The sequence below is a fragment of the Lasioglossum baleicum genome, chromosome 18, assembly GCF_051020765.1.
Source record: "Lasioglossum baleicum chromosome 18, iyLasBale1, whole genome shotgun sequence".
NCBI lineage: Eukaryota > Metazoa > Arthropoda > Insecta > Hymenoptera > Halictidae > Lasioglossum > Lasioglossum baleicum.
The window spans coordinates 2,217,089-2,235,613 of NC_134946.1; the positions used below are offsets into that span (position 1 = coordinate 2,217,089).

Below are 18,525 nucleotides of genomic sequence, written 5' to 3' on the forward strand. Positions count from 1 at the left end.
GTAAGTTGCATAGATATTTTTAAATGTAGTAATAATTATAATTAAATTGTATATATATACATATATATATGTGTATAGATATTTTTAAATGTAGTCATAATTATAATTAAATTTATATACATATATACATATAGTACATGGTGTAATGTTTGTGTATTTGTTTTAGAACGCAGGTTCAATTGCTGCAGGCCGTTCTGCAGCAGCTCGATGCTATAAACGGGCGGTTCAATGAGATGAACGAGCGGTTTAATGAGATGAACGGGCGGTTCGACGAAATGAGCGGGTGGCTCAATGAGATGAACGGGCGGCTCGAATATCTCGAGAACCAGGAGTGAGTCATCCTCAGAATTAGTTGAAATCATATATTTCTGGAAAAGTTGGTCCATTTATTAATTTTTCTTTGCTCCCACCATGAACAGTGCGCAACGTCGGGCCATGCAGGCCGAACAGCAGGCAGTGCCCCCGCACTTCCTGCCGTTTCAAACGGCAGAGGAGTTACTGGCGTTCGAGACCAGTCCAGAACCCGAATATGAGGGTGCGGTAAGTATATTGTAATACAGATATAATAAAAGATATAATATGGAAACTAATGTTAATGTTTTTTTAGGTTGTCTACTTCGCCGCGTTAGGCGGGTATACGCCGAAAGAGGCGATCAATTCCTGCTTCAAGGTGGCAATGACCGATTCCTGCGCGACAGAGCATACGTGGCTCGGCGCATCTGGGAACAAACCATTGGCCTCCACGCGGATAATGAGGGCGATATACGGTAAGCATTGTACATCGTTGACTTTGTTTAATTTCATTATAAATTCATTGTTTATCTTCATTAATTTATTGTTAATTCTTATTTATATTGATTCAAATGAATGTTACAGAGGCAACGCTGCGGAATCGCGGTTTCCCGCGGCTCCTCGAACGCGAATTCGAAAAGATCGCACAAAACGCGCTGAAGTCGGCGAAGGAACGACACCGAAAACGGATGACCGCCCTCGGGCACCACATCCCCTCCACCGCCACCACCGCCACCACAATGGCAGTAAACAACGGGCGCAACCACTGGCGGAACACCACCATCAGCGGCAACAACGACGCCTCGGCGTCGTCGTGAGTAAGTTAATTACCGTATATTATAATAAAAGTAAGTATATGTAATCTATTAAGCAAATCTTTATTTTTTTAGGTTTTTTTTTAGGTTGGCCACTTTGTTGGTCAACGCGGCGACATAGTGGAATAGGCCTACTGGGGATACCACTGAAAAAAAAACGCATTGACAATAGTACCTCCGTGGTAATGTGGAAATCTATTGGAATCTGAGGAAAAGTATAATGTGCTGTCCAGGGAAGGAGGGAGCAGGAAGCTGCGACGAAGAGGAAGGCTTCTAATTTGCTGGTGTGGTACGTATAACAACATTCTGAACAACTTTTCTCTGTACATCTACCCGTCGCTCGGACTTAGTTTCCGAGATAATTGCAAAAAACTGTAGCTAGTACTGATTGTGTGTGAATTGAGTTTTTCCGTATTCGTGCACGCTCCGTGGCAATGTGTAAGCCTGCTCCGGCGCGGCGTCAGTTTACTGTTTTTGTAAACACGTTGCGGAGATCAGAAAGAAAACAGGGTCTCACTTTGGGCATACATATATGTATATAAGACGAGCATGCTATTTTCAGAGACTACTCCTGGATTTTCGTCTGCGTGGTCGGCCGGCCGGTCCTCTCCACCTCCTCCACCACCAAATCCAAACTAATTCTGACCGCATGATTTTTGCATTCTATATAGCCTTCATACAGAATTTGAACTAGTAATGAAAAATCATGCGATCAGAATTAATTAGTATTAGGTGATATATGAAAATGCGAATATCTCGAAAACAAAAAGCGACCCCCCTATATTGGAAAAGGAAAAAGTTGTTCAAAATGTCAAAATCTATAACATATTTTAATTTCATCAAAATCGGAGAGGAGTGCCTCTTTATAAATAATTGCCAAAACTTCTTTTGTTTATAACTTTTTAATAAAAAACGAGCGCCGGCTAAAACTTCTCGAGTGTGACTCAGAATGTTGTCCTTGACAACATATGTCTGTTACGTCCCGGAGTCTGACTTTTCCGAAACTATCGTTCCGCGACCCATTCCCCTTACTGGACGCTCTCAAATGCGATACAACCTTTTGTCCACGCGGCACGTTACGTCCGACGTATGACTGGGAACCACGACTTCGCGAACATGCGTATTCTACTTAACGCTTACAGTAGATTCGCCCAAAGCGGCGGACGAGAGCAGAGATACCTGAGACGGCGCGAATCTTCGCAGGGAAATATTTAGCGACTTATGGGACAGTTGAGTATGACGATCGATGAATACAGGCAGGCTTCGTTTATGCGAACTGCTTTCGTTGCTCTTTGTCGCCTGCAGTCGAATCAGGCTGGATCGTCGTAGGGAGGACGATGATCCTCACTCGTCCTGGGAAGATCACGTCGTCGGTGATCCTCGGTTGACGGGAGATACCCCGCTGTTGTCCTCCGTCGACAATAGCAACGAACGCGAATTGAATAGGAGAGTATCGCAAGCGCGAGGATGTAGGGACAAGGACTAACAATAAGCGAGACTCACTTATTAAATTAATAACTGGGAATATATTTGTAACGTATGAAATGGAATTACAATGAATTAGAAGCGCGTGATATAGCAGGACCGCTCAAAAGGCGGATGAGAGTGAGGACTCGTCGGAGTCCGGACCGGGACATCTAGGAGGCGACGAGCCTCGCTGGAGTCTTGAACGAACGTGACAGACTGGCTTTCCGAATTGAACTGAACTAACTGAACTCTTTTTAGGATCGTGAGGTCGAATACATAGGTGTCTTATCTTCTACGCGATGTCTCGTTAGACATAACGCTACGGATGTTATGAGAAGCGCGATTAATGATTACGGTGAATGCTACGTGATACTGCTACGGGGAATACATTAAGATATGATTATTATACAAGGGTTAAGATAAGAATGGGTGTATGGTATGAGGTGAGAATCGGATCTGATGAACGGAGCGAAGTATGACTACTTATAACTAATGAATATTCTTAATAATTACGGTTACAATATCCTACTCTTATTAACTATGCTTATAACCTATGGCAACACGTCAGCAGACGTGACAATGTCAAGATCAAGGTCATCGGAGATGCTTCCCCTAAAGTAAATATTTACCAAATTTTTTCCACGTGTTCTTTTTCATTTTCGGGAACGGGTAAAAATCACTGAGAGCCAGGGCCGGACTGTAGGGTGGATGCTTTAAACTTTAAACCTTCGAAGCCTGGCGGGGGGGGGGGGGGGCTTGGCCCACCAAGAAAAAGGAAATAGAACACTGGATAATTGATCAAACTGTAGAACAGCTGCTTCCTCTCCGTTTTCGATGATTTTTGGATATGTTATAAGGTGAAGTGCCCTATGCCTGGACAGCATGTTTTTTCTATTCTTAATTTTATCACTTTAAATAAGCAAAAATAATTTTTTAACAGTTTTAACATACACAGTTCAGAGTTTGTAAAGTAATTTAAAATAAAAAAATCATTGTTTAGGTTAATATCTTAATTGTATTAACAAGAATAATTCAAACCTGGTGGTAGTTGGACATATTAAATCCAATCTAAGCTAGTACCTGGACAGAAGTAAACCCTACACCGGGACAAATTGAATTTACATATAATCTGCAACAGACATAGTGCTCCAAGCACTATGGCCGCTACGGGGAGCGAGACGCGCGACCGGAAGGAGTGGGGGTATTCCTTGAGAATGCCTCCGATCGATCAAAAATTTGCCCATGCCTGATCTATAACATCGAACTTTATTAAATCTTTAATGATGCACATCTGAATATATTATTATTGTATATTATACATTCTGCCCTTAATTTGTTGTGTAATTCTCTTTTTTCTTTCGTGTAAATTATTATTGCTTTCTTGTTCCTGTTCTTTTTTAATTTTGTATCTCTCTCTTTCCTGCTTTTTTTGACAAATGTTCTTCTTCTATAATTTTTTTTCTTGCTCCTTTTTTCAAGATCTTTCTTCTGTCTTCGACAGTACAGTTGGTGATCCTTCATTAGCATCCACCGAACTTAAAATTTTCATTCTAGAATGCGTGCTTTTTGGAATCTTAAACTGACCTACTGTATTGAGAGCTTGTACTTGTACGATGTACAACAGAATGAGGTTCTTGATTTCACTTCAATTTTTTATTTTTATTCAATCTTCTATTTTCCTTCAATCTGTCATTTTTAATAATATCCTTAGATTTTATGTACGCTTTCTCTTACTTTAATCCGTTTTTTTATGATACTTATTAATTACTTTTTTCGACTGGAATCAAAAGTTTTGTTTCTAGTGATGGCCATTATCAAATTTAATTTTTAAAGCAAGTTTACAATCTGAAAAAAACATTTTTTAAGAGCTATGTCGACATGAATAATTAATTTTTGAGGTTAGGTATTAATACTGATAGATTTATGACATAAAAATTAAGTATTATTAACGTCAAAGCCGGAACACATTTTCTACATTCGTTATACAAGCTAATAGAAGACTACTTATACGTACATTTAGTTAAATAATTCGCAAACAATGCGTTGATTTTATTCACAAACACGTGTCCGGCTTCAGGCGTAAGCACATTGCGTATAAGCTTAGTTAGAGTGGGACAGCTACTGTCATCGCGTCCCAGTATGGAGTACTTATATTTTAAACAATCCTAACCTTGGACATCTAATATTTGGATTAATAATTATTATTTACGTTAAGTTTGATTGCCAATTTATTTTAAAATATCAATATTATTATGCGTGATAATTATTTTTTGTCTGAGGGCTTAAATTATATCTTTTTTTCTAACAAAAATTCGAATTATAAATGCACATGATTCGCATGTAAATAGACTATTTTGTATACTGTTTTCAGATGAACTTTGAATTTATTTTTAAATTTCAATTGATGTCATAATGAAATAATATTCACACCTACTTGTAGCTAAGAGGCCTCAGAATATATAATATAATTATTTAATCTCTTAATTATTGATTTTACTATGAAAATTCAATTGTCCAGATTTAGGTATCACTTTTGGACTGTCCAGACTTAGGGCACTTCACCTTATGTAAAACTCAACATTATGTACAGGGTGTATAAAAAGTAATGGTCGACCCCTAGGACGGATGACCATTACTTTTTATACACCCTGTACATATGTACATTAGCAATTATTGCACCAGGCCACAAAATTTTATCTATTCAAATCGCCCCCCCCCCCAGAGTAAATCCTGAGTCCTGAGTGCGCGCCACTGGAGCGGATGCTTAGCCTGGATCAGATCTCACACCCATATATAGAAGAGAAAATATTCCTCTCCCGTGCCAGAGAGGGTCAGATCTCGCATCATTTTTAAGAAAGAAAAATTAACAGTTCTAAAAACAATCTCACTCTCTACGTCTAGATTTAATGCAGGACGTCCCAAAACTCCTGCACTTTCCGGAAATGGAAGGTTCCTGAGATCACTTGAAGCAACATTTTCCTTTGCAAAAATGGCGTCCGCGGCATTGTTAAGGAGTTACTAATGAAAACCATGCACCAATCAGCGGTCATTTGACAGTTGGCTCGCCGCGCCGCTCCGCATAGTGGGTAAAATCGACGTTCTAGCTGTTCACGCCTATTTCACCATTATTTCAATACATAAAGACCGCATTAAATAGGTCGTTGGATTCGTCTTGGCATCAGCTATATCATTATTGAGTAGAAAATGTATAGTTATAAATAAATAATCAAGGTGACCACAATTTTTTATTAAAAAAAAAATTATTGAATTTTTTTGTATTTAGATTTGTAGAAGACTGTGCACTGATTACTTTTTATATGAAACATTTTTTTGTCACACCACCGGAAATGTCTGAAAACTCGTGTGAATAATGAATAATTTGGCCACGATTTCGATCGAACTCACCACTGTGCGCGTGTCACGCGACGCTTTAAACTATCATAACTTCGGGTGATGGATTATGATGGAGTTAAATTTTGCACGATCTTTTAGAGGAGATCTTGCCGAAAATGTTCCACTTTGTCAGAACATGGGAATCCCCGGGCATGACAACTTTATCCCTTGTCAAAGGTGAAAAACTTTGACAGTATTCCTTAGTTGATTAAATATTTTTTTTTATAATAAATTATGAACAATGATGTTTAGTTTCTGGTGCGTTCTCAACATAGATATACATTCTTCATAGAAAAAAAAATTGGTCGCTTAATCTTCAGTAGGTTTTCCAGGACATCATTATGAAGGAAAGGAATTTTTTCGGTGATAAATCGTATCTGAAAAAGTTTGATCTTTGAACGTTTATTGTAACGAGAGTTTTTAATAGCTTTAATTAATATTATCGTTTTCGAATGTAATAGACATTTAAGAAACATTGTGCATTCGTTAAAAATCGATATGAGGACTTTGAGTTTTTAGCCCGTGAACAGCTGGAACGTCGATTTTACCCACTGTGCGCCGGGCCCAAATGCCAATCTAGCTGATAAAAAATCATAGTGATCAAACGCAGTTTCCTATTGCAACTTGTATGGAGTCGTTGTAACCGGCAGACTTCAATCTTTAAATTCATAGTAATTTGGACCACAAAAAAAATTTTTTTAACTTTTTATAGTCATTTACATTAATGTAAATTTAAAGAGAAGGAGCATTTCCGCGGAAATTAAAGTTACTATCGTTTTTAGTCACTAAATGAACTGAAACCGACACTAAAATAAAAACCTCATATATTTACAAACACATACACACTTGATTAGATAGACTTATTTATACTTCTAGTTATACATACATCGTTTCAGTTTTGTACACACATCCATGCACTGAATACACACCTACACTATAGGAAAGATACTGACGTTCTCTGGACAGGGAAATATGGCCATTTTTCCCAAAAATTCGTGTTTATTACGGGAAAACCTTTATGACCGAGGCCGATTCTTCTCAACCATGATTGAGACTTATTTTATGATCGGTCCTTATTTTATGATAGACAGGTAGTCATCAGTTACTTGACTTGCACGGAAAACCGAAAGTCTTGGATTCTAACAACATTTATAATAACCAGAATCCTGTTCAGAGTTTTCATCGATTACTGAATGTTCGTCTATCGCCGTGTGGGCACACAGTCATCAATACTTGTCATGTTTACTCTTGCAATTTTTACTCCAATCCTGTCAATTTTCAGAATATTAAAAAAAATCTTTCACAAAACATGCTTCATATCGGATATAATTAAGTAAGTAATATAAGGCATCAGTCGTCTTTTGAATCTCCTACAGCTATCCTATCCGTTTATGTGCTGCCACAAGAAAATATAAAATTCCGTTTTACACTAGAAGTATTAATTTTATGACCTACATTGATTAAACATTTTTTACTCGGTCAGGTATTTAGTCAGTCAGTACTATGGGTGTGTGTGTGTGAACCACAAAAATCTTAAACCCGCTTTATGAGTGATCGCAAACTGTTCACAAACTGTAAAGTTACATTAAACAATTACTGGCAAATTGTGGCAGCTGATTTTTACAAGAATTAAAGAACAGAGTCTACATTACGAAATCAAACAGGCGATTCGACGAATACACGTAAATTTGGTTACTAACATTCGAAAAACTGAAATACATGAAGTAAAAAATTGAACACGGGTATTTGGAAAATTCATTAACTTTTGCAAATTCTGTAATTACAGAATGAAAGTACGTACTTTCTTCTACAAAACCCATGAAAGGCAAAATATTCGCGGTAATTATACAGAAAAGGTCTACCTACTCCGATTTTGATAAAATTTAAATATCTAATAGATATTGATATTTTGAACAACTTTTTCCTTTTACAATATAGGGGGGTCGCTTTTAGTTTTCGAGATATTTGCAAAAAACTATCGCTAATACTGTATTGAATTTTTCGTATTCTTGCACGCTCCGCGGTAACGTAAGCCTGTCCCGGCGCGGCGTTTGTTTACATATTGCTTGTAAACACGCTGCGGAGATGAGAGAAAAAACAGGGTCTCGCTCTGACCATACATGCATGTATAGGGTGAGCTTTCAATTTTAAAAGACTACTCCAACATTTCCGTATGCGTGGTCTGGCCGACAAAACGGCCGGCCCTCTCCGCCCCCACTACCTAACCCTAACTAATTCTGATCGCATAATCTTTTCATTCTACAGGGTGTCTCAAAATTAGGTCCGGAGCCGAAAATGGGAGGTTCCTGAGATCATTTCAAGCGACATTTTCCTTTGAAAAAATGTCGTCCGCGACTTCGTTAACGAGTTATTAACGAAAAACACGGACCAATCAGAGCGCGAGCTAGACGCGTGCAGCCCGGCGCACAGTGGGCCAGATCGACGCGCTAGCTGGTCATGAGCTAAAAAATCAAAGTCCTCATATCGATTTTTAACGAATGTACAACGTTTCTTAAATGTCCATTACATTCGAAACCGATAATATTAATTAAAGTTATTAAAAACTCTCGTTACAATAAGCGTTCAAAGATCAAACTTTTTCAAATACAATTTATCACCGAAAAAATTCTTTTTGTTCATAACGCTGTCCTGGAAAACCTACTGAAGATTAAGTGCCCAATTTTTTTTTGTATGAAGAATGTATATCTATGTTGAGAACGCACCAGGAACTAAACATTAATGTTCATAATTTGTTATAAAAAAAATACTTAGTCAACTAAGGAATACTGTCAAAGTTTTTCACCTTTGACAAGGGATAAGTTAAAAGTGTTACATAGTGTCGTGCTCTAACAAAGTGGAACATTTGCAGCAACGTCTCCTCTAAAAGATCCTGCAAATTTCCCACCCAAATCGATCCAAGTTTGGAAATTATGTTGGTTTAAAGCGTCGCGTGCACGCAATTCCGTGGCGAGTCGCGTTGCACGAGACGCATTGACGACCACTCAGCGGTCGACCACTTCAGACATTTCCGATGGTGTGACAAAAAAATGTTTCGTACAAAAAGGAATCAGTAGTAAGTCTTCTACAAATTTCAATACTAAAAAAATTTCAATAATTTTTGTTCTTTAATAAAAAATTGTGTGCACCTTGATTATTTATTTATAACTACATATTTTTTATTAAATAATGTTATAGCTGACGCCAAGAGGAATCCAACGATATATTTAATGTGGTCTTTATGTTTTGAAATAATGGTGAGCAGCCAGTTTTCAAATATTATTCATTATTCACACGAGTTTTCAGACATTTCCGGAGGTATGACAAAACAATGTTTCCTACAAAAAGTAATCAGTACTCAGTCTTCTACAAATCTCAATACAAAAAATTTGAATAATTTCTTTTTTTAAATAAAAAATTGTGGTCACTTTCAATATTTATTTATAACTATATATTTTTTATTCAATAATGTTATAGCTGACGTCAAGATGAATCCAACGACCTATTTAATGTGGTCTTTATATTTTGAAATAATGGTGAAATAGGTGTGAACAGCTAGCGCGGCGATCTGGCCCACTGTGCGGCGCGCCGGCAGCCGAGTGTCGGTGGCACGCCGCGATGTCGTAACGAACAAAAGTTTCTCGATGATGTGAATCCTCACCAATTTCGATAAGCTTTGGATATGTTGTCAATACCATGATTCTGAACAACATTTCCCTTCACAGTTTCTGTCGATCGGCTTTAGTTTACGACATTATTGTAAAAATTTGTAATTGTAAATCGATCAATGTACTATTTCCTATCCGATTTCGATAATCTTTGGATATGTTGTCAATACCATGATTCTGAACAACATTTCCCTTTACAGTTTCTGTCGATCGGCTTTAGTTTACGATATTATTGTAAAAATTTGTAATTGTAAATCGATCGATGTACTATTTCCTACCCGATTTCGATAAGCTTTGGATATGTTGTCAATACCATAATTCTGAACAACATTTCCCTTTACAGTTTCTGTCGATCGGCTTTAGTTTACGATATTATTGTAAAAATTTGTAATTGTAAATCGATCGATGTACATACTATTTCCTCGCCGATGTCGATGAGCTTCATTTCAAAGGAAAAAGATATTTAAAACATCGAATTTATAACATATTTCAAAGTCATCGAAATCGGTGAGGACCCACATCATCGGCAACTTTACCCGAACGATAGAAGAAGCACAAACTTATTGAATTAAAAACTCACTTATTCAGCCGTAAATCCATTTGACTACCACATACAACCACCATACTTTTACATAATCTTCGAATCGGTGTTTTCGAGAATCATATGATTCTCGAAAAATCAATATCTCCTTGGGAACGATTTCATTTGTTTTAAACGATGCCTTCATCGAATACATTGTACGCTGGGAGAGCACAGTTTCGCGCGGCATCGCGAAGAGCATCGAACTCTTTCCGCGTCGGAGTAAGTAATTTCGTTCGATATCGATACGAGTTATAAAAGTGTGCTACGAGTTCAACAATTATGTAAAAGTGTGGTGGTTGTATGTGGTAGTCAAATGGATTTACGGCTGAATAAATGAGTTTTTGATTCAATAAGTTTGTGCTTCTTCTATCGTTCGGGTAAAGTTGCCGATGATGTGGGTCCTCACCGATTTCGATGACTTTGAAATATGTTATAAATTCGATGTTTTAAATATCTTTTTCCTTGGACATGAAGCTCATCGACATCGGCGAGGAGATAGTATGTACATCGATCGATTTACAATTACAAATTTTTACAATAATATCGTAAACTAAAGCCGATCGGCAGAAACTGTAAAGGGAAATGTTGTTCAGAATCATGGTATTGACAACATATCCAAAAATTATCGAAATCGGGTAGGAAATAGTACATCGATCGATTTACAATTACAAATTTTTACAATAATATCGTAAACTAAAGCCGATCGACAGAAACTGTAAAGGGAAATGTTGTTCAGAATTATGGTATTGACAACATATCCAAAGATGATCGAAATCGGATAGGAAATAGTACATCGATCGATTTACAATTACAAATTTTTACAATAATGTCGTAAACTAAAGCCGATCGACAGAAACTGTAAAGGGAAATGTTGTTCAGAATCATGGTATTGACAACATATCCAAAGCTTATCGAAATTGGCGAGGATTCACATCATCAAGAAACTTTTGTTCGTTACGACATCGCGGCGTGCCACCGACACTCGGCTGCCGGCGCGCCGGGCTGCACGCGTCTAGCTCGCGCTCTGATTGGTCCGTGTTTTTCGTTAATAACTCGTTAACGAAGCCGCGGACGACATTTTTTCAAAGGAAAATGTCGCTTGAAATGATCTCAGGAACCTCCCATTTTCGACTCCGGACCTAATTTTGAGACACCCTGTATACATACATATACATGACCAGAGTGAGACCCTGTTTTCTCTCTCACCTCCACAGCGTCAAAATGTAAACAAACGCCGCACCGGGACAGGCTTACGTTGCCACGGAGCGTGCAAAAATACGAAAAATTCAATACAGTATTAGCGATCGTTTTTTGCAAATATCTCGAAAACTAAAAGCGACCCCCCTATATCGGAAAAGGAAAAAGTTGTTCGAAATGTGTTGCTGTATAACATATTTAAATTTCATCAAAATCGGAGTAGGCAGACCTTTTCTGTATGATTACCATATTCGCATTTAATATTAACGTTTACCAGTAGCAAAAGCACTGACCGTTCTGCGACTATAGACTTTTGCGTAAATATTACCCTATATGAACAATGTTCAAAGCAAAACAGAATATAATTTAAAGATCTACAGGGATTTAAGAATGGAAACAAATAAAAAATTAGTAATAGTATGTAATTGAAAATACGACTTTTTATCAGCCAGATCGCGCTCTGATTGGTGCGTGTTTTTCATTAATAACTTCTTAACAAAGCCGCGAAAGCCATTTTTGCAAAGGAAAATGTTGCTTCAAATGATCTCAAGAACCTCACATTTCCGGATGTTGAAGGAATTTTGAGACACCCTGTATAATAATTAGGAGCCACAAGATACGAGATATATGAACATTTAAACAAATATTCAAAACCCGCAATCTTTGTTTAAACGAACGGCATTTATTAAAAGAAAGTAATTGATTCGGATGAGAGGTTTGACTGTACCTTCATTTTGTAATACTGAATAACGTTGAACTCGTTATCAACATTAAATTGCTTTCCTTGGAAGCTTGAAACGCAAGATCTAGAGTATTCTAGAGTCTCTTAATTATAATTATATTAATTATATATGTATACAATAGTGAGATGCGGTTCAGTACAGAAATCATTTTATTTATTGGGTTGGCAAATAAGTTCGTTCGGTTTTTTACATTGGAATAAATCACAAAAACCGAACGAACTTATTTGCCAACCCAATACATTCGGTAATTGTTTCGTCAGAATTCCATAATTGCATATATAACTTCATTAAGTGCTAATTTATTTTTATTTCGAATGAAAACCAAATATTGAAACGTTTCGCTCAGAACTTTTTAATCATTTAAATTTCAAATATATGGTTGTCTAAGTCAAAATTTATATTTATTTATAACACTATTTTATAAACTAAATTAATTCAATGAATTCAATAAATGAATTAAGTTTTACGATGTTGTCAAAAATAAACTGTTAGATAGTGTTTGTCATTTCATCATTATATGAAATTCATTTAATGTTAATATCCTTTTCCTTCATTTCTTTGCACTCGGAGCCATTCTAATTCGGAAACCGAACTTTTCTTCCGGCCTGAGATATTTCCATTTTACATGGTTTTCTTCATTTTTTCGACATAAAACTGATATAACACTTCGTACAATACTCTCAATGGTTTATTAAAATATTAAATACTTTTAGTAATTTATTGGATACAAAAATAGTGCCACAAATAATTTGAATAATGTTATAAGAATTATTTATTAGTGGCTCCTCCGAGTCACCACTCGAGTGCAAAGGGTTAAATACATCGAAATCAGAAATATATGACTAGACTGCGGATTTTATGCATATATGACAAAAATGAGTAGGTGTAATTTCAAACAGTGAAGTCATTGGAAGAATTGAGAAATGCCGTTGTATTATTTGCAGCCTATTAAATCTATGAAAAAAGAAAGTAATATTCTATTTCACTCCAGGTTGTTGCAACTCAGGTAGAAAATTTGGATTTTGCATAAAAATCTGCAGTCTATATGGCATACCCAACTTTTATAATTAATGGCACTGTTACGTGCTGAGAGTCCCTAATTTTTGGTCAATCCATTTAAGGAATTTACCTGGGGTAAGGGTTATGATGACAGTGACCACAAATGTAAATTACACACACACACGTTTATTAACGACGGAAACTTCTGTAGTATGCTCGGTACAAAGATTTTTAGAGAACTCACTTCCCCCGCTAGAGATCTCTCGGTTTTAAAGGGAAGCTTCCCTCTCCTGTCTTCGGGGTGGTGGAAAAATGCATGGGAAAGGAAAAATGGAAATGAGGATAGGTTTTGAGGGTTTCCAGACGGGCCCACCTGCGATTAGGCAACTGCCCTTTTCGAGCCATCGAAGACATGAACCAGACGCAAGCACTCTGGCACTTGGGCATCCCCAAGTATCGAACCTCAAGTGATGCGTCCGGTTTCCCAAATTTATTGCACCAACCCCGGGTGGCCCGTCGCTATGCAGGGTGTTTGGCTACAGGTTTATTACTTTCCCCGAAGCCAAGAGAGTTTCGCCAGACTCGCAGGTTACGGACGTGACAGCACACATGTATACAGGTTTTGCACTCCAAATTCACCTTTTTGCAAATCAATTTCACCTATTAAGAATATTTAAGTTAGTTTAAATAATTAAAAGAATATTTAACATAGATTACATTACATATTTATCCAGATTAAATTATGTATTTATTTAGACACATGTAAACGGTGTCATTACTGCGAGGGAAATATAAGACTCGATACTTACTCAATACGCTTCAACAAATATATATGCACTTTCCTGTTTAAAAATTGATTAATGAAAATGAAAAGAAAATGGCTACAATGAATTAAATTTGCAGAAGGGTGAATTTGGATTGCAAAACCTGTACACCTGGAATGAATCGAAATGCAGTGATTTCGTATTGAAACAAAAATATATGGATTGCGGCCCTCAAATTAATTTGTAATACTTAATGAGGCCTTAACTGATGGAAGAAAAGTTGCATGTGTACCAAGTGTTTTTGATGTGTGTACACTTTGTAGACATCACTCCATGATCCATAATTATGATTTATCAACTCCTCTATTTGTTCCAAATATTCGTATGTTGTTGTCATAGATCTCTATAATATGAAAAATTTCCATATATAATTTATCATAAATTTTAAACTCTCCATGCATGAAATATAACGAACTTACTTGTACGAGCTTGTAGTAGTATCCGACGTCTTTTCAATATAGGGAAGACATACATTTGCGAGTTTATACAGCATATTCATGAGCTCGATACTAGAAGGTCCAAATCTTTCAATAACTGCTGCAATTATACTTTCCCTGCATTTTTTAGAGCATCTGCCAATTTACCTGCAAAAATAATCCCATTTAATTTATAATAAAGTTAATAAACATTTCATACAAATAATTGATTTATACAATACCTTTTAACATATATAATTTTGATATGAAATGTAATATAGAGAGAATATCTTCATTAGATTTATATAACATTCTTCTCCTAATATTTAAACATTTTTCTAATTTTTTTTAAGAGCTGCTTCAGCATTTTCTTGAAAAATGTAACTTTTAGCTTCCCTCTCCTGCAGTGATAAAATGATTGTAATTTATCTGTTAAATTATTTGGAAAAGAATGAACTGTTTGTATATTTACCACGAAATACTTCAGATTTGGCTGAGTGCAACGTTTACAATTACAGATAAAATAATTCAATCTTGACAGTAGCTTCTGTCTTTCTTCTGTCGACGAATGCCTATAATCGGGAACTATACATAGATATTGAATTTCAACATCAATTTTTCAATTTCAACTCGTTCAATTTTTCAATTTCATCTTCAATTTTTCCATTTCAACTTCAATTTCAATATCAACTCTTCAACTTCATTTTCAATTTCAATTTTTCCATTTCAACTTTAATTTCAACTTCAATTTTAACTCTCCCATTTCAACTTCAATTTCTACTCTTTCATTTCAACTTCAATTTTTCAATTTCATTTCGTTAATTTCCACTCTTCAATTTCAACGTTAATTTTTCAATTTCAATTTCAACTCTTCAATTTACACTAGCAAGTAAACGCTAACGTTTTAGTACGACAGTAATGATGTTTTAGAGTTATTTAAATTGAAATATCTCCTGAACTATACTAAATTTTCGACATACATGCGTTAGTACTTTTTTATAACGAATGTCCAGCTGCATCGATTGATTTATTAAAAAATACCTCATTCCATTTAAAAAAATATGAATGACCTTGAAATCTTGTAAAAAAATGATCTTTTGAAAATTGTTTCCCTTACACCGTTACATGTGGCCCTTCAAACAGTGTAACTGCGTCCTTAGAAGTTTTTTTGTACAACGAAAAGTAATGGAAATATTTAGGTGTTCTGTTTCTTCGGACTCACTCTATATGTATATGTTCCTGTTTGTAAATATTTTTTTACTTTACAAAAAATATGGGGCGCCAAAAGGTTTCTTGCACCCAAGCCCCTTTATACATAGAGAAGGCCTGCCCTTGTTAAAGGAAATGGATACAATGAATATATGTATGTATCATTCATACGAATTTACAAAACATATCTTTGACATTTTCATTATAGGCCCAGCTAAAAAAGTTGTAAAAATCAATTTTTTATATTGTTTTTCACAATTCCGACCAAATGCATTTTTGTAACGTATTCTAATATGACGCACAGATTACCAGAGTAGGCTGTGATTAGACGTTATTTACTAAACTAATTCTTCTAGCCTTACAGAGAAATTGAAATCGTTTGGTCCATTCATAAAGAAGTTATTCTGATCAGTTATGCTCCTGACAGCAAAGTTGGGCTTTAATCGATTAAAATTCTAACCGAAATTGATTGATTAATGTGTACGATTAAAGAAGGCATCGATTGATGAAGTTAATCGTGAATCGTTGATTAAAAGAAGACGCGTAAGCAAATCCCCAAGGTATCCGTCGGGCTGCTATTTTTTAAGGGGGTAGTATACCCTCGATTTGTAACTAGAAAATTACTAGAATTTTACTAGAAAAATGGCTCGAAACGTGGGTTTGCGCGAATCGGTTGTTTGTCCTTATTTGAGCTAATTGTGGGCTGGGTGAGGGCTCATTCGAAAGAGGAAGGTTCATCACACACGGGTCTGGTCATGATTTTAACGAGATTATGTTTATATCTAATAATATGAGTGTCCAAAGTAGAGTAAAAATCTAGGAAAAAAACCAGCAGATTTCAATGCATTTTTCTGTCCCCAAAAGACTTTTTGACTTATATTATGACCAGACCCGTGTGTGATGAACCATCCTCTTTAGAATGAGCCCTCACCCAGCCCAAAATCTGCTCAAATAAGGACAAACAACCGATTCGCGCAGACCCACTTTTTCGATCGAAAATCTAGTAAGATTCTAGTTATTTGCTAGATATTTGATATTTACTAGAATCTTACTAGATTTTCGATCGAAAAAGTGGGTCTGCGCGAATCGGTTGTTTGTCCTTATTTGAGCAGATTTTGGGCTGGGTGAGGGCTCATTCTAGAGAGGATGGTTCATCACACACGGGTCTGGTCATAATATAAGTCAAAAAGTCTTTTGGAGACAGAAAAATGCATTGAAATCTGCTGGTTTTTTTCCTAGATTTTTACTCTACTTTGGACACTCATATTATTAGATATAAACATAATCTCGTTAAAATCATGACCAGACCCGTGTGTGATGAACCTTCCTCTTTCGAATGAGCCCTCACCCAGCCCACAATTAGCTCAAATAAGGACAAACAACCGATTCGCGCAAACCCACGTTTCAAGCCATTTTTCTAGTAAGATTCTAGTCCCTTTCTAGTTACAAATCGAGGGTATACTACCCCCTTAAAAAACCGTAACGACGCGGACTTGATCCTCAAAATCGCCACAATCATAATTTATAATCACTGCAGATGTCAACGACCAACTGGGAAATCAATGAGCAGAATTATTTTACATAACATAGATACAGTAGATGTTCGTATAAATAAAGAATAATATCTTTTAATCCCGGAATAAATAAAATGCGTATTGGAGTAATAGTGTTTTATTAGAATATCTTATACATATACATAACGAAGATTCGTGATATAAACTGCAAAATACATTGATTCTCCGTTTGTATCGTTCGTTTGATTATAAAAATGTTTTCTTATCATGAACGTAATACGTTTTTCTGCTTTGAAAATCATATATAAATAAGTAACGACGCGATGTAATACACTCAATCGACTGTATCGAAGAATAAAACACTTGATTTTCCCTTAGAGGTCCAGCTAAAAAAGTTATAAAAATCAATTTTTACTATTGTTTGTCACAATTCCGACCAAATGCATTTTTTTCACGTATTCTAATATGACGTGGTGATTACAACCCCTGGCAGAATGTTTCCAATCGGAGGCATTGATACGGATTTTAGAGAAAACATTCACAAAATTTAGAAGTATAAAATATTACTGTATGGAATTAAAACTGATGGGGGAAATGAAAAGGGGCTTATTGAAGAATGAAAAACAACGAAACATAAGCTTCCATTTATTACAACAAAGAAACGAGAAATTAAACAAGATGTTACACGGAAAAAAGTTCCCGATCAGCTGGAAGAAAGTTTCCGATTCGATTACCACTGCCCATCACCGTTCAACAATTACTGTTGGATGATTCGTATACAAGTTTTATACATACTTGATTTTGATAAAAAAAACATATTTCTCAACTTTAAACAAATATTGTGATGTTATTATAAAAGATATTGGATTGTTCTTTGCAGCGAAAGATTCTGTAGACTTTCCCGAATACAGTGATATCCAATATTAATACATTATGAATGTTTAAACATGTTTCAACAATCGTTAAAGACGGAGAGACACCACTTTTGCCTGAATTGTTGAGGATATTTTTCGGTTTATCTTAAAAAATAACGGTCCGGCGTAAAATCTAACTGTGCCACGCGATAGAGCAGACTTTTATCTTGAGAAACCACTATTTAAAGTTTGCAACATCAACGTTTTTTCGAATCAAAAAGCAAAATATCTTCCCCGACACGAGTTGCCGCCAGTGGCGGTCGCCATTAGAACGGCCGTTCGCCGCGCCGCACTATAGGCCAAACCGACGAAATCTGTGTCAAAATCAAAGAACTTTCGATAGAAATGAGTTAGAGCGATGAAATTTTTTAAAAATGAAAGCTGAAACTCTGCAGAATATGGGATAATTATGGAGATTGTGGTACGAACGTTTTTTAACCTTGAAAGAATTCGTTAAACTTACACAACTTCAAGAAAATTGTGGTTTTTCCAATA

The 18,525-nt window shown here is 36.1% G+C and overlaps 1 protein-coding gene across 1 annotated transcript; it reads left to right on the forward strand.

Moving 5' to 3' along the window:
• The first annotated feature begins 617 nt into the window (after positions 1-617).
• LOC143217766 (uncharacterized) lies at positions 618-1,223 on the forward strand. The gene is made up of 3 exons (XM_076442313.1): positions 618-767; positions 877-1,109; positions 1,182-1,223. Exons 1-2 carry the CDS (start codon positions 677-679, stop codon positions 1,107-1,109), a joined length of 324 nt encoding a protein of 107 aa, XP_076298428.1. The 5' UTR covers positions 618-676; the 3' UTR covers positions 1,182-1,223.
• The last annotated feature ends 17,302 nt before the right edge of the window (positions 1,224-18,525 follow it).

Coding starts and splice junctions, on each gene's coding strand:
- LOC143217766 (XM_076442313.1), top strand. CDS start 677: ATGACCGATTCCTGCGCGACAGAGCATACGTGGCTCGGCGCATCTGGG. Junction 768..876: donor GATAATGAGGGCGATATACG/GTAAGCATTGTA, acceptor TGAATGTTACAG/AGGCAACGCTGCGGAATCGC.